Here is a 15,613-nt window from a genome sequence, read left to right on the forward strand (position 1 = left end):
AGCTGCAGTCCCACTAACAGGTCACACAGCTCTCAGTAGCCTGGCTCCTAAGAGTTCCCACATTTCTGTGGGACTGCTGAAGGCAGGCTCCAGCACTCACTGTGGGATTCCTTGTGCATCTGAAACACACAGCTGCCCTCAGTGATGGATGGGTAAAATTAGTCCTTCAAGGAATGAACATGCATAAAATCAAAAGAATCATGGCAGGACGAGTGCTCTAGCCCTGCCACTTCAAACATCAGCTCTGCCTTCTGGAAGAGTTTTTCTTTTAGCATCAAAGACCCATTCATAGGGGATGTTAAACTGAGGGTTATCAGATCTTACTAAGAGCTTGAAGAGTCCCATATGACATCTGCCAACCTCAGACTGGGGCTTTCTGGAAATATTTGCATGCATCCTGCTGTTGTGGCTCTGTGTGTGTTTGTTTTCCTAATGTCCTTTTAAACAAAGCAGAGGTGAAAGTGAATACAGCTTTCTTCCATGATTTCTGCCAGACAGGGTGAGATACACAAACCCAAGGACTGCCTTCCAATAACCCAGAGCACACCCAGAGCAGCAGCACCAGTGGTTGGACACACCTGGGGAACAGCACTCCAGGCATACACAACATCAGGATTTGTGCTCCTTGCCTCCTACCAACATGTGGCTGGAGGGGCACAAACCTATAGAAAACTGGAAGCATATGGTGGTTTATGACTTTAGAGTACCTCTTATGCATATTTAATTTAAAGGCACGTGAGCCACATGTTTCACGAAGCTAATGGCCACACTCCAAGTCAGATCCTCAAAACCTGCACTTCAATTTGCTTATTCTTCACAAATCCTTTCCCAGCATTGGACACAAAGCTCCTGCTTTTTGTAGAGCTTAGAGCTTCATCCAACTAAACCAATGTGGCCACATCAGGAAGTGATGGAGATCTAACAACCACTTGAAGCAAAGCAAAGCACATCTCTTTCATCTGTTAGCACTCAAACATGCTGTGTTTCCCAGGGATCCAGCAGCAGTGAATGAGGAGCAGGTAAAGTGCTGCAATAAACAGCCAGGACTCCAAAATACACAGTGCTTAAGATGCATCTTTGCCTGAGAGAGCTTTCTCAAATCTGAGTATCTAGAGGATATATAAACCTTTCAAATTGCATTAAACAAGCACTTCTTGCTGTATTAGTGGGATCACTTGGCCCCAGGTGCAGAATGTGCTGTGTCCAGCAGAGCAGGAAGGCAGAAACAAGAGGAAGTGTAACCACAATAAGCATGCAGGCATGCAGCAGCCTAGAATGTTCTCACACCATGGAAGAGGTTCAGAAGTGAGAGAAAGCCTTATTCAGTACAGTGGAACACATCAGGCTAAGTCCAAACAGAAATTGTTAGTGTGATCTGCTTGTACCTGGAGGCAAATCCCATTGAAACAGGGCTGCAAATCTTTTGTGTGTGGCTTTTTTTGTGATTCAAGTTTGCATAAATATTACACCCCACCCTTTCAGGCTGTTTTAGCACAGTCATGGAATTTCTAATGAGCTGAATAGCCCTTTCTTCTGTTGAGAAATTTAATGGTATATATTTTTCTTATTTACTGTTACAAACACCAGCTCAGCAATTCATTTCATGATCTGTAAAACCAATCCTTTAATTCCTGTTGAGCCTGAATACATAAATTTCTCTGGCAATGCAAACTATTAACAAAAGAAAAACCCAATGTTTCACAGCATGAATGAAAAGAGGGGTTTTGGATCAATTATATTTTGTAATAGTTTTGCAGGACTTCTTGTGAGTAAGAAGAATTTCTAGTAAGTGGCAAGGATCTATTGTAGTGAACCCTGTCCTCCCTCAGGGCAATTCTTTATTCAAGCCAGGCCATTAGCAAGGGTAAATCAATGTTATCAGCTCACATACCCTGACAGCTTGTGTGGTTCCCACTCCCCCTTCCTCCCCCCACATTAGGTTATATTTTTATGCTCTCCAGGGAAATTCAATTAACAGTGTCAGTCTCCTCCTCTCAGCCCACAACTGACACCATCAGGGCTCTTTCTGTGCCCACTGACATGTAAGATGTGGCTGTGCATTTCTGACTCCCAGGTTAACAAGAGAATTCCCATCCCTTCCTGCAAATGGCCATGTATGATCTGTGCTGTGAACACTGAAATCAATCCCTCCTGACCCTATTGATCAGGACACTCAGACAGAAAAATACTTCTCCAGAGGGAGGTACATGTTTTGGGGGGAAAAACCCCAAATCAACAACAAAATAACCCACATCTATTAATACTATCAAACTTAGTTTTTAATTCCCCACTGCAGACTCAACAACCAGCAAAACCATGTAAAAAATTAATGAGTAAACTTAGCTGCAATTCACATCTCATTTTAAAAAAATCTCAGCAGATGACTGCTAGTGAAAAGGCTGGATACAACTCCACATTCCAAAGAACTTCCAAGGATTATTTAGATAACTTTCACACAGATTCATCTTTTCATCACTGTCATGCAACAACATGATTTCTGTATTTTGAAATCAATAAAAAATGAGTTTTTCAATAATTAATGGAAGTCTGTACAATGTGAAAATGGCACAAGTCTTTCAAACACACTCTTAAGCTTGATGAGCAGCTCCAAGGCACCCCCAGAACACAGTGAGGAGCCCGTGCATCCCAGGCAGCCTCCAGCACTGAAAAACATGTGCCATTAACAATTGTCTTCTCCACACTGACCAAGCTGTGAAAAGCATCAAGCAGAGCTCTCATTTTCACAAACATCAAGTCTGAACCACAATGATGCAATCTCCTCCTCAGATTTTATTAATTTGGTTTCTTCCAGAACTAATTTTCATTATGTCTTGATTACAGATAAGAAAGAGAAGTATTTTCTAGTGGTTGCAGAGAGAACAGAACATAATGTTCCAGCTGAAAACCCAAATACTGTGCTCCTAATGGAGCAAAAAACCACATTACAAGTCAGAAAGCACTGTGGCAGCAGACTGACAATGAGGAAATAGGAAAAAAGATGCAAATATGGTGCTATGAATTTAAAAAAAAAATCCAACATTTACCATAAAGCAAATGGTATGGATTGCTCTGCAATCATATCACTTTAAAAAAGTAAAAAATGTAGGAATATCCCACATATATGCACATCATACCTTCCTCCTCCAGTGAAGACGCACTGACTTTGTTGAACTCTGGCAAAACTCATCAGATTGGTGTTCCAGCAAACCTGGATCCAATTCTTTCCTCTGTTTTCTGCTAATTGCTTTGGGCCCTTATTGTGAAAGCTGTTTGTGGGTAAGCACTACAAGCTAGATGACTGAAATGACCCAGGTTAAAAACAATCCTCATGAAAATACAGGGGAAAAAAGTGAAAAGTGTTATAGCAGACACTGCTTGTTACATAGAGGTCATTTATTCTTCAACATCTGACATTAAACATTCCCAAATCCACCCTGATGAGACTTGAGGGCAAACCAATTTCTAGGTCAGTCAGAAGTCACAATACCTCTTTCTCCAGAATCCGAGAGATCTCTCCCAAAGTCCTGTCCAGACCAGGAACTTTGTGGTTCCCCAAGGAACAGCCATCCTGCATTTGGAGGTGCTTCAGAAGGTCTTTTGCTAATCTCTGTAACCTTCAACAGAAAACAAAGAGCAGTTAAAGCAAAAACTGCCTTATTAACCTACATCTTTGTAATGAACCTCTGGCACCAATGAAGAAATCATGAAAATCTATGTTAAATATTGTTCTTGTTATCATCCATTCTGTACAGGATGCTAAACATCCAAGGAGATACTGTCAGCTTGGAGTGACATTTCAATATCTGCTTTTTCAAGGAAACAGCACAGCTATAGAGTGAACAGTACAGCCATAAAGGTGCTTCATGAGCTACATTTGTTTCTGCTGTTTCCCTATTCCCCTTCCACAGCTTAATCATGGTAGCTTTTGCCACCCTCATTTTCAAATGGTTTCACCCTATTTAAGATGAGTAAGGGAAATGGAACAGCAGGGCCACTTGGCTGATTTCTTATAGGCATCATAAAAGAAATGGCTCTTCAGGGCTATTTGAATAAGAGAAAAGCAATGGCTTTGCAGCCTACCTCAGAAAGGGCATTTTATTAACAAGGGTCAGTAATGAAGCCAAACTGCAGAGGTGGGAGTGATGGTGACACACATGGGTTGGGTTCCATTTCAGTTTTACACATATGCATCTGGGCTATTCACCTGTGCTCTGCTGCTCAGCACTGAGGGGCACACCCAGTGCCAGGGCACAAAATACAGAATACAGCAGTGAAAACAGCCAGAGTTTATTTATCCTGCTGTGCCCAGAGTGTGAGGGTGCAGTGGGAGCAGCAAGGCAGAGGAGACAAGGCTGCCAGAGTCCCTTAGCTGCAGACTGAGAGCAGTCAGGAGGAGGTGTCACTCTGTCCCTGCCTGCATTTGGTGGCACTGCCTCAGCATCCCCTCCTGCTGCTCTCAGTGACAAGGCTCAGGGCTTGCTGGACTTTGCTTTCATCTACTGGCACCTGCACTGAGTGGGACAGAGCTGGCAACTGAGCAGGAGGAGGGGCAGACACTGCTGGGACTGCCAGCCTACACACAGAATTCTAGAGGAAGGAAAAAGAGGGGAAGGGTAAGAGTGCTCATCATAAAATGGAGATGTCAGGGTTAAAGGGCCAGAAGGCATTCACAAGTGACCACAGAGTATTGGAAAAGAAAAAGATTACATTAACCAGACTCCCAGAAGTGAGACAGGAGATGGAATGGCTGGAGAATGTACCACAATAGTCACACTATATTAAAAAAAAATTCCCCAAAATCAGAGTATTAATTTATAGAAGAATAGTTTCCACTTAATCAAGAGACAACAGGTACTCTGTGTCTTCTCTTTGAAAAAAATAGGAGCTTCATTAATAGCTTTCAAGAAATGCTGAAGATACATATATGTTCCTGAAGTACAAATAAAAATGATTTGTAGAATTTTGAGTCTTGGACTTCTTATCATCTGGTCAGCTGAGCCCACTAATATACAACCAGGATTTTTGCATGACAAGAAAAATAAAAGGAGATTACATCCTGATGAGATTCTTTTCACTGCTATTTCCTCTGTGGAAAATGAGGTTGGAGGAAACCTCTGTCTATCTCCACAAGCCACAAGCTAAAATGGGAAACAAAACTAAAAGCCAAAGCCCAAATAACTGCAGGACTTGGACAGTAAATCAAAAGACCACAGCACCAATGAGAAGTGGAACTGCTGCAGTCCACAAGCAGAGTTTTTTCACAGTGGGATTTAGAATGCCTATTGCCTTGGCAATATCCTAGCACATTAAGCAAAAAATATTTTATTTCTTTGGTATATTTACCCAAATTCCACTATTAAAGCCTATATAAAGCCCACCACCCTATATTGTAACTTCATCTGACAAAAGACAGCAAGAAATGTTTCCATTTGCTTAATTTAACATCACAGGAATGGAATTCCACCAGGATTAACCACAGAGGCTGAAGAAAGGCACTTCCCTAATCTCCATCAGCATACAAAATGTGTAAGGTTTATCAAAACACTGCTCACAGGGACTCCAAGAGAACATAATCATATTACACAGCCTTCAGCTGACACAGCTAACACAAGAGTCCTTCTCTTCAGTCTGTTAAGATGCTCCTTAGGTTCAGTTTCTGTCCTCACTTTAAAAACAAAACAGTACTACTGTACAGTAGTAACTCCCTAGGGAAAGCTTCCAGCTTTCCATTTCTTCTGAAAGTCTTTCTGGATACTTTTAGCAAAATTCAAACTTTCTAAGCATGTGTTCAGCATCACAGAGTAAGAAACTGGAAGAATGAATTTCCAATTCTGCCACATTGAAGAATTACCTCTTACATCCTCATATCCTACTGCAGAGGGAGTTTTCTACCAAAACCAGTCAAAGGTGCTGTGTGATCACATGGGGAGGAGAGGGGAAATAAAACCTGCCTCCTCCCACCAGTGAGCCTTGGAGGAATTATTTAAATATCCTTCATACTGACTTCTTGGCCATGTTAGGGAAATAAGAATAATTTTTGGACTGCTTCAAAGGACTGGAAATCTATGCTAGAGGACTTGTACTTGGATGCAGAATTTGCCATTGCTATGAATGGATTTGGAAAGAGAGAGCTCTTTGTACACACTGAACTCCTGGCACACTCTTGGTATGCACTGGGGATTACTGGGACATGGCATCCACACCTGATCCAGTGATTCTGGAAAAATACCATTGAATCCAAATCCAAACATCTCAGGACAATTAATTAGTCTTCTTTCTGTCCCCCAATTTTTATTCCTCCAATGCTTACTAAGCCATACATAGAATGATAAATAATTGAAACTTTGCTGTGCAGGATAATAGAGAAAGTTAATGTTTTTTCCCCTTAAATTATTTACATCTCACTTATTAAGGTTTTAGTATTCCTCACAAATGGATAATTCAGAATGCAGAACACGTATCAGAAGGATGTAAAGCTCTGATTTGTCTTGGAACACCACCATAATGTAAACTAATAAATTGTATGTTCAGCAAATACAAATAGAGTATCTGATCTTTTTTCCACTGCAAATGGGAAAACAAGGGCTATTCATATCAAAGGATCCTAACATGGGCTAAATACTTTTAGCAGGTTTAATATATTTTATAGGCCAAAGGAAAAAGATCTGTCAGTATTTCTAGGCCACATTTCATCTCCAGAAAGAAGCCAAAAAGCCTTGAAACAGCAGCATCAATGTACCCAGCACTTGGGGGTTTAACCCTATGTCTGGGCTGGGCACTGATGCCCAGGGAAGGATGGGTGTGTTTCTGAATCCATTTATTTGCATTCCCATGAGAATATTTTAGGTATTTTCTGAAGAGGAAATCCACTGCCTGCCCAATCATACCTGTTATTTTTCTTGTTTTAAAGTTTACCTGAATTTTATTTTATTTACACTCTAGCTCTTCCACAGTTTCCACAACATTTTGGAAATTAAATTTTGTACAAGTACTTCCAGTTTCAGAGATTGTCTGGTTTTTTCCTCAGTAATCAGTATTTTGGTATAATATCTTATAACTGGACTCTAAGCCTTCTACACCAGGAAAACCTGCAAGGTAAGTTTATCCTGTGACTACAATGATATATTATAATGAAGGAAAGAAAGTATTGTATCAGCTAAAGGCTTTTAGCTTTGGGCTTCTGAAAGAACAAACTTCACACTACATTCCCATCTCATCTGCAGCAGACTCTCACAGGAAATAATATTTCTTTTTCTACCTCTTCTTTTTGTGTTGCAGTCTGTTTCCAATATCCATACTATCTGAAGTATCCCTTTGCAATTAAAAACAAAAGGTAAATAAAAAGAATACATGAAAACAATTCCTTGTTATGTGAAGAGAGACTAGTTAAAATATTAGAACAAAACTTCTCCCCCTGAAACCTGCTAATTCCCTTCAGGCACAAAGCAATCTTTCATTACTTTAGTTTCCCTGTTGTATTGAAGGATGACAATTATACTTTACTGCTTGGATATTTAACACTGAAATACATGGTCCTGCCTCTGCATTAGAAAATATTAAATAGATCTAAATAACCCTCTAACTTTGTGAAAATGTTTTCCTTCCCTTTTCAAACTGTGCTCTGATGGACACCTGAGAATGCTCCAATGGACACCTGACACACCAAAGGACACCTGACACACCTTTTGCCACGTTATCCCAGTACACTGGACACTAAATAATTGCTCAGATCAGTTCCCAGAGAATATGAATTAATACTACAAACCCACCAAGAGTCCACCAGCACTTACAGAATTACCTAAGTGCCACCAGGGGCCAACCAGCAAATACACTTGAGAAAGGCAGGGAGCAATACTTGGCTTCTCCAGGTGACAATGTCCACACTCCTTCCCTTGAATGTCCCTCTTGGTACGTGACACAGTTCAGAGACCAAAATACTGACCCAACAAGGCAATATTTGGAATTATCCCACCCCTCTCCCTAATGCACACCATTTTTTAACAGATACTAAAACCCCAACTGTCCCAGCTATATTTAGAAGTCATTTCTGTGGAAGAACTCAGAGTCACTGACAATCCCAGCCATGAATCAGTGCTGTACCACTGAGCAAGGGACACCCACTGTCTATCACAGCAGGATAAAGCCTGTCAGCTCATTGCTGTTAGTGTAGTACCAGAGTAGAGCTTAGAAAGCACTTGGATCAGTGCTTCCTTAGTGCACAAGGTTTTATAAATCTGCAAACCTTCAACTAATAAGACCCACTGAAACAGTCTATCAGTTGCATCAGCAAATCAGTGGTCTCATAATATTAAAGTGGCCTAATCTTAAAGGTGATCTAAAAAGGCTTTTTACCTGCCAAAGAGTAACTCTGGTTTCTGTCTTTCTTCTGTAACAACTGACAACATGACTAAGAACTAAAATCAGATAAGAACTTCCATTCCATAAGTGGTTCTGGTTGTGAAGACACTCAGTTTGGGGGTAGAGAGAGGAGTGGATAAAGAAATGTGGCATAAGAAAGGAAGCATAAAAGAATTTAATTCTAAAACACATTGCTTCTGTTAAGCAAATAAATAAACCTACCAATTGTGTCCCACTTTAAAAAGATTTTAAAAAGGAACTTATCCATTTTTAAGCTCCACAGCCCACTAAGTCAAAAGATATTTTCTGTTCATTGGTACACTTCCACTCCAATCTGAGTACCTCAAACCTTCCCTTGGGAAAGACAAAAACTCTTCCCATTTGTTTTGACCCAAAGACTGCATTTAGCACTCAGAGGTGTTATTTTTACCCCCTTCATTCTGTGGTGGGACTTTTCTCAGTAACTGTGCAGCTCTCCTGAGAGCTGTGCAGACTCCCAGCTGGCAGCAGAGTGCACCCAGCCAGGTACAGGCACAGCATCCCTGGCACACAGTGTCCTCTGACTGCCCACACAGCTTCTCAAGGTAACAATGCTTCCTTCAGACCTACTGCTCTTTGTTTCTTTGGGCTGACTCCTCTTCCTGCTGGCCTTGCTGAAGTAGGATCCCCTCCTTAGTTCTGTGTTTTCCTCTTATTTTTCTCTATACTAAGACTAAGTTGTCCCATGTTAATAGATACAGTCTAGGCTAAAACTCTTGCCTCATAAAATTTCTTGCCCTCTTATCCTTTCTCCTACAGAAAGAGATAATACTTCCCTATTCTTCCATTTTCTAATATGTGATGTGCAAAGTAAACACATTTTAACAGAAATAAATGGGCTTCTGTCTGACTTACTGACACTCCTCTACTTAAAAAGCCAGTTCAGACTTGAGCTTCCATTTTTAACCTGCTTGATTTCAAGAAGCTCACACATACTTAAGCCCTCATCGCAGGTAAAAAGTTGTGTAATTTGGAAATAACAATAACTATGGCTCCTGAAACGATATTTTAAACATTTAGATGAAGGCAGCTGATAGATCTCTAGATTTTTACATGAACACTGCAAAGAGACCCCCCCTAGACTATGATGGAAGTGAGCTACACAGTGGCCATCACCAGCTCACACCTGAAAGGAGGCAATGAAGGAAGAAACTAAAAGAGCAGATGGAACAGAAGATTTTGTCTGAAAGTAAATAAACAATTAATTACATAAAGAGAAATGAAAATGGTAAATTCAGGATCAGTCAAAAGATTTGAGAACATTTTTAAAAAATTTAAAATCTGAGTTTCTCTAGCGCTACAATTGAGACAGAACTGACCAAGTTACATCACTGATAATCTCAAAATTTAACACAGAGACACAAGAGCTTATGAATATCTTCAGAGTCAAATGCAGACATTTCTACTTTCTGATGACTAGAACCTAATTTTTTATTTTCTAGCAGCAAAGAAAAGCAAAACACAAAAGCTACAAATCTAAAAGTCTCAATATACCAAGAAATTCATCTTGCAAAAAGTGCTGATGGCCAAGAAACTAAGCCAACTCTTTCCCATGTGTTTATGCAGGTGTGCCATCTGCTGGAGATGGGTCATTTTCTTGTGTCAAACCTCAGTGATGGATTTTTATTATTTCAAAATACATCTAAGATTCAGCAGCAGTTTTCAAGCTTTTGAAAAGGCTGTGTGAAATATACTTGCATACAGGCTGGTTGCATGTACATCAAGGAGGTCTAACTGCAAGGATCTGAACTGCTTAACCACCAGCAATTGTACAAAAGGCCACCTTCCTCAGCAGTTTAGGAGTGATGGAAACAACCACAAAACAGGCAGGATCTGGTACAAGTTATTAGACAAATATCCCCAATCTGAAAGTTGTTGCAACTTCAGGATGAGGGTTTTTGACTCCAGCTCTTGAGACCCCACAGCCCTTTGACTGATGCTACAGACTCCCAGAGCCCAGCTCCCAGTGAGGCACACTCCCCATCTGCCCACTGGCAGAGGATGTCTCAGGAACACTAAGAACAGCCCAGGCTGCATAATCCTCTTTACTAATCTGTTTGTTTCCCCACTTCTGGCTTAGGAGTCTCTGAGGCTGGCTGTGCTTTCCTAGAGCTGCAGGAATGCAGGGAAGCTGTCAGTGAGCACCTGTGGGAGCTCCCCACTTCTCCCTCATGCTGCATTGAGAACACTGGGTCTGGTTTCTCTAGAACCTGGCTCAGCTTTCCCCTGTGCTCCCTTGTCCTGGTACCAAGGAGACAGCCAACAATCCCCATCCATCTTTGCCATGCTGTCTGTAACACTGCAGATCTCTAGAACATAACCCCAGAGGAACCTCTCCCCATTATCATATTTTCCTGCAGGAGTAGTACTAATTTACCTATTTCCTGATACATAAGACATACCTGAAATCATTACATCTTTCCCTTTCTGCTATCTCTGAACCTTTAGCAATTGTAGCTTATCTGTTCAGAGACAAAGAACACATCCTATTCAAAAGATGTAAATCACCCAGGTATTTGTACCTGATGACATTACTTGTTCTGGTTTTGCTTGTTTCTAAGTAATTTTACTGAAGGATTTTTATGAGTTGCTGAGTACTGAGCTGATATTTTCCAGGTACTACCTATCCCATCTGCTAATTCAAGGCCCACACTTTTAATGTGAAGATATAATTGAGTTCTGTCTTCCCCTCCCATTGGGTAGCACTCAATATACACTAGATTTCACCTGCCATTTTACTGCCTGCTCACTCACTCTCTTCAAAATTAGTATTCAGCACCAATTCTTGTCTCTACTGTCCTGAATCTCTGCATTTTCCAAGTCATTTGAGAATGTGTTGACCATCACAAAACTGCACAACTCTACTGGTATCCTCCCTGTCCTGCCAAGGACTGATGAAACTCCACATCTTTTCAATTTCTTAACTGTTTTGCATTTAAACTACAGCTGTATAGCCTCTTTTAAAATCTTAGGTAATAGAACTTATCAAAATCATCTTGGAAATCCAAATATTTTGCATCTTTTCCCAACTGGTTTCAATGGAATCCGAAAACAAAAGCTGAGCAATTTTCACTTTCAAACTAAGCAGAAGGAATTTGTCAGTGATCACAGATCTTGTTTTCATCTACCATCCAGCTGTTTTCATGTGTGCCTTATCCTTGATAATAAAAAGGTCCATTTTTTAAAAAGCCCAATGTCAGCCTAAGACATCTGTGCATTAAAACATCTCTGTTTCCACCACAAGTACCTTTGTCTCTGACCAAATGGAGGTCAAACATAAGATTTCCAATTCCAGAATTGCAGCTGAATTTCCACCCATCAGCCTTAAAGTACAAGACTGGAACCCTCTTGTTTCCAGGTAAGAAAAAGAGAAGTGTATGTTCTCTTTACCACTGCAGGATGATACAGAGGTATGATATACAGGTTAAGATATACAGTATCTTCAGAAAAAAAGACACATATATTGTCTTTATTGCATTTATTGAAGTCTGACCTTTTGTATCAGGGACTGATCTGTAATTCAGGATGGAAACATGCCCCAAACTGGGGGAAACCTTCCACACCTCCTCCACCAGAAATTTCAGGGGCACTTCTGTGAGAGACAGGGGGAAAAAGCTTATGTCTAAAATATATAGAGATAAATGCTTACTTGGCTTTAAATGGTGAGTCAGACACAGCATTTTTTGCTTCCATCAAGCTCTCATATTCCTTTGCCCTGGAGGAGAAAATATTCATTATTATTGACTATTGTCTAAAGTGTCCAGGATGCAAGAGCAGCAAGAGAGTTCAAGCCTTTGGGTTTTTCTGCTTCATAGTAAAGCCCAGCATTTCTGTCAATGCTGCCCTGTCATAATCCATATTCCACTGCTGCTTAACTACTGGCCATTGGCCCGTAACTATTTATGATTAACACCACTACTTTAAAATAGCACCAGTACACAAAAGTTATATTTAAGTTGACTTTTCAAATGGTAGAAAATTTCACAAGTGATATATACAACTGTAGTAATCTACTGCATATTATAAAATGATTAGTGAAATAATGCAATATAATATTATGAAAAATTTATAAATAATATTATTATATAAAATATAAATGACAGACATGTAGTGCAGACCAGATTAGTACATCAGAGAGATGACAATTAACATGCAAATAATTGGCTGTATTTGCAGGCACAGAAGCATTTTTTCTGTAACTACTGACTGGAGTGTAACATAATAAATGTTAGGTGAGCAGCACAGAAACACCTCCACCAAGGACTCCTTTACTGCTGGAAAGAGAAACACGACCTCTTTAGTGCCTTAAAAGTATTGTTTACACTGGCCATGTGCCAAAAAGCAGGAAGAGGGAGACACAACCTTTTCCCACTGCTTGTTTTCACTCCAGCCAGCCTGTGCCAACAGGTGAAATCCCTGAGTCATTCCTGGAGCAAGGCAAGACCCACAGCAACAATCCTGCACCCCATTTCTACCAGCACACATGTAAAGCAAAACTAACCCAGGCACTGCAGTGATGCAGATGCATTTCTCTCAGATACATATATTAAACCTTTCTTTATATTTTCTGTTCACTCTAATGGTTCAAGTTTCCCAAAGCTACTCAGATTTTCCTTTCGTTTGCTTCGCCATTCCAAGTTAAGCTCCACACAAATATTGTTACATCACCACCAGCTCTGATTTGTGGGTCATTAATAAAGCCATTAATCACAGCTGAATTTAGTATTAAACATAAAGGTGAAATTCCTTTATTAACCTTTTGCCTTCTTCACCAGAAACAACACATTTCAGCTTCTGTACAGACAAGTCAGTCAAACCTGAATTATCACCCCAAACCCCTGTTACTAAATGCACATGGCTGGAATGCTTTAAGTCCCCTGCAAAGCCTGGACCAAGTTCCTGCTAAGCACAGTTCTGATGCTTCCACTCAGCTTTCACCAACCCTGCTTCTCCTGTGTCACTATGCAAACATTTTCCTGCTAGCAGCACATACATGAAAACCTGAGCTAATTTACTTATCTATGTATCAGTTGTTACTGATAGCACCAGTTAAATGGCTTAGGGTTATAAATATAATTAATAAGACTAGTGAAACTTCTCAACACATCTAATATCCCACTGATCACCATTTGTCCCCTCATTCACCTCTGCCCTTCATTGCTTTGATACTGCAAGAGTGATTTAAGATCTGGAAACTCAGGAGTGTAACAGGACCTATTTGGTTGCAGTTATTATTTTTTTCCAGTTTAAAATACCACAGCTTCCTAGAAACTGAAATGAATGTGACATTTCAAGTGCTGGGGCACAAGGCATTCATTGTTACTATTTATTTTCCCGGAGAAGAGCTGCAAATATGTACTAAAACATGGTGTGTGATAATCTGATAACATCTATGAAATTCTAAATTAGCAACATCAAAATACCTCTGCTTTATATTGCTACTGGACATTTTTATTAGTAAGTCTTTTGTGTTAACATCAGAAAATCTTCTGTTTAACTCTGAGTTATCTTCAAGAACAGCAAAGCCACTGAAAACTCTAGCCAGCCTTTTACAGTAAAACCAAGCTTAATAAACATGAACTTCACAGCTCCTCAGTGTAACTTAGATTTTGAAACTTTCACTGTATTTTTCAATAGCACATCACCATTGTAAAATGATGGTCCTTTATTACTTATTACTGTTTTAATCACAATTTTTGATGACAAATATGCTGACTCACACAGCAGTCTGACACATACAAACTCAAAATGTTCTGAAAGCTTTCTCTTATTTGTGCCAACAATAAATTATTATGTCAACTTGCATTCCAGGGTCTGACAAATCTTTGCCTAAATTCAACAGAAGTCTCCCTGGAGAAATAATTAAAACTGGACCCAGGTACTGCATTAAATCAACAGGTCATATGAATAACTCTGCATCCTGAAACTTGAAGAACATTATCCAGTTCCAACAGTGACATTCAGCAAGTGGATCTGCTCAGCCAAAGAGGAAAGCAGTCAGAACAATAATACACTCTAAGAGTGTTGTGGTTTTGAAGGCTGATGTGCCTGCTAGGAGTTAATGAAACATCTCACTTTACTGTAGTTCTAAAAATCTGTGCATGCTTTTTTCTCTTATTTGAAACCCTTCATGCTTTAAAAAGGCAGAGAAAATGTGTAACAATGACTCTTACCTCGGTGAGAAGTATTTTTAGAGAGAAATGCAAAAATATGCTACAATATTCAGCAGAGCATTAACCTGAGCTGGGACCATTCAGCCATGAGGAGTGACACTGCCAGTTCATGATATAATGATGTCCTGCACATCACACTGATTTGCAGATGTCACTTTTTAGACTAAGAACAAATTGCACGTCTGCCAACTCACTTTCCACTTGAAGATATTTTTAACTTTCTTCTTGTTGTGACAGGCAAAAAAAATGATTAAATTTAGTCATGGGATTTGACACTACAGCAGGCTAACTTCTATTTGTTGATTACTATTGATTTTCTTTGATACTTCATTTAAAAATCAATAGCTAGAAAGAAAAATAGGCATGGTTTACACAAATTTAAACATGCTATTGTATGCTAGAAGAGGCTACAGTTTTGGCAGGGCACTGGCATCCAATTATGAGAAAAGCTCTTAACAGGTGAAACCAAGGGCTCCAGATCGATATTCAGTTTTCTTTCTCAATCAGAGAAAGTGGCCATAAATTAGGCTCATCAGTGTTATTTTCAAGACACTCCCAAAGCAAATAATTTTACATTTTTTCAGCCTTCCACTGCATTCACACTAGAGGACAGAAGGTAAAGTTTAGAACAAAACTTAGAAAAAAATAAAAATAAAAAGAAATTGGTACTACCTGGAGTTCATCCGTGCCTTCAGCTTTTTAGCTTTCTTTTTAATTTTCTGTTTCTCCTCTCCATCTTTTAATGGTTCCACAGGAACAGAACTCTCAATCACAATGTCCACAATGTACTTTTTTAATGACAGGTGCTCCTGCAGAAAATAACAGAATAATATTTAATGGTATAGTATGTGATGGAGATCACAGATTATCTTCCCAGGAAAAAAGAACAGTGGTGAATATTTAACTGAAGGTTATGAAAATGAAGCCCTAATTTTAAAAAAAATCTTGGCAAAGAGATTATTTCACACTAGAGAGAACAAGCTGTGCATTTTCTAAAAAGGAAGAAAAATTATTAAAAGAAGAACAATAAATAGTGTGCCTTC

At 39.6% G+C, this 15,613-nt stretch overlaps 1 protein-coding gene across 3 annotated transcripts in view; it reads right to left on the reverse strand.

Annotated features, from left to right (window-relative positions):
* SCAPER (S-phase cyclin A associated protein in the ER) overlaps nucleotides 1-15,613 on the reverse strand; it is a 136,549-nt gene that overhangs the window by 64,145 nt on the left and 56,791 nt on the right. For all 3 annotated transcript variants that reach the window (XM_059482023.1, XM_059482022.1, XM_059482024.1), the window contains exons 21-23: nucleotides 15,243-15,379; nucleotides 12,047-12,112; nucleotides 3,488-3,614 (exon numbers count right to left, since the gene is read on the reverse strand). In XM_059482023.1, coding sequence (XP_059338006.1) covers nucleotides 3,488-3,614; nucleotides 12,047-12,112; nucleotides 15,243-15,379 — 330 coding nt within the window. The remainder of the gene's footprint in view (nucleotides 1-3,487; nucleotides 3,615-12,046; nucleotides 12,113-15,242; nucleotides 15,380-15,613) is intronic.

Source organism: Ammospiza nelsoni, chromosome 14, assembly GCF_027579445.1.
Source record: "Ammospiza nelsoni isolate bAmmNel1 chromosome 14, bAmmNel1.pri, whole genome shotgun sequence".
NCBI classification, from domain to species: domain Eukaryota; kingdom Metazoa; phylum Chordata; class Aves; order Passeriformes; family Passerellidae; genus Ammospiza; species Ammospiza nelsoni.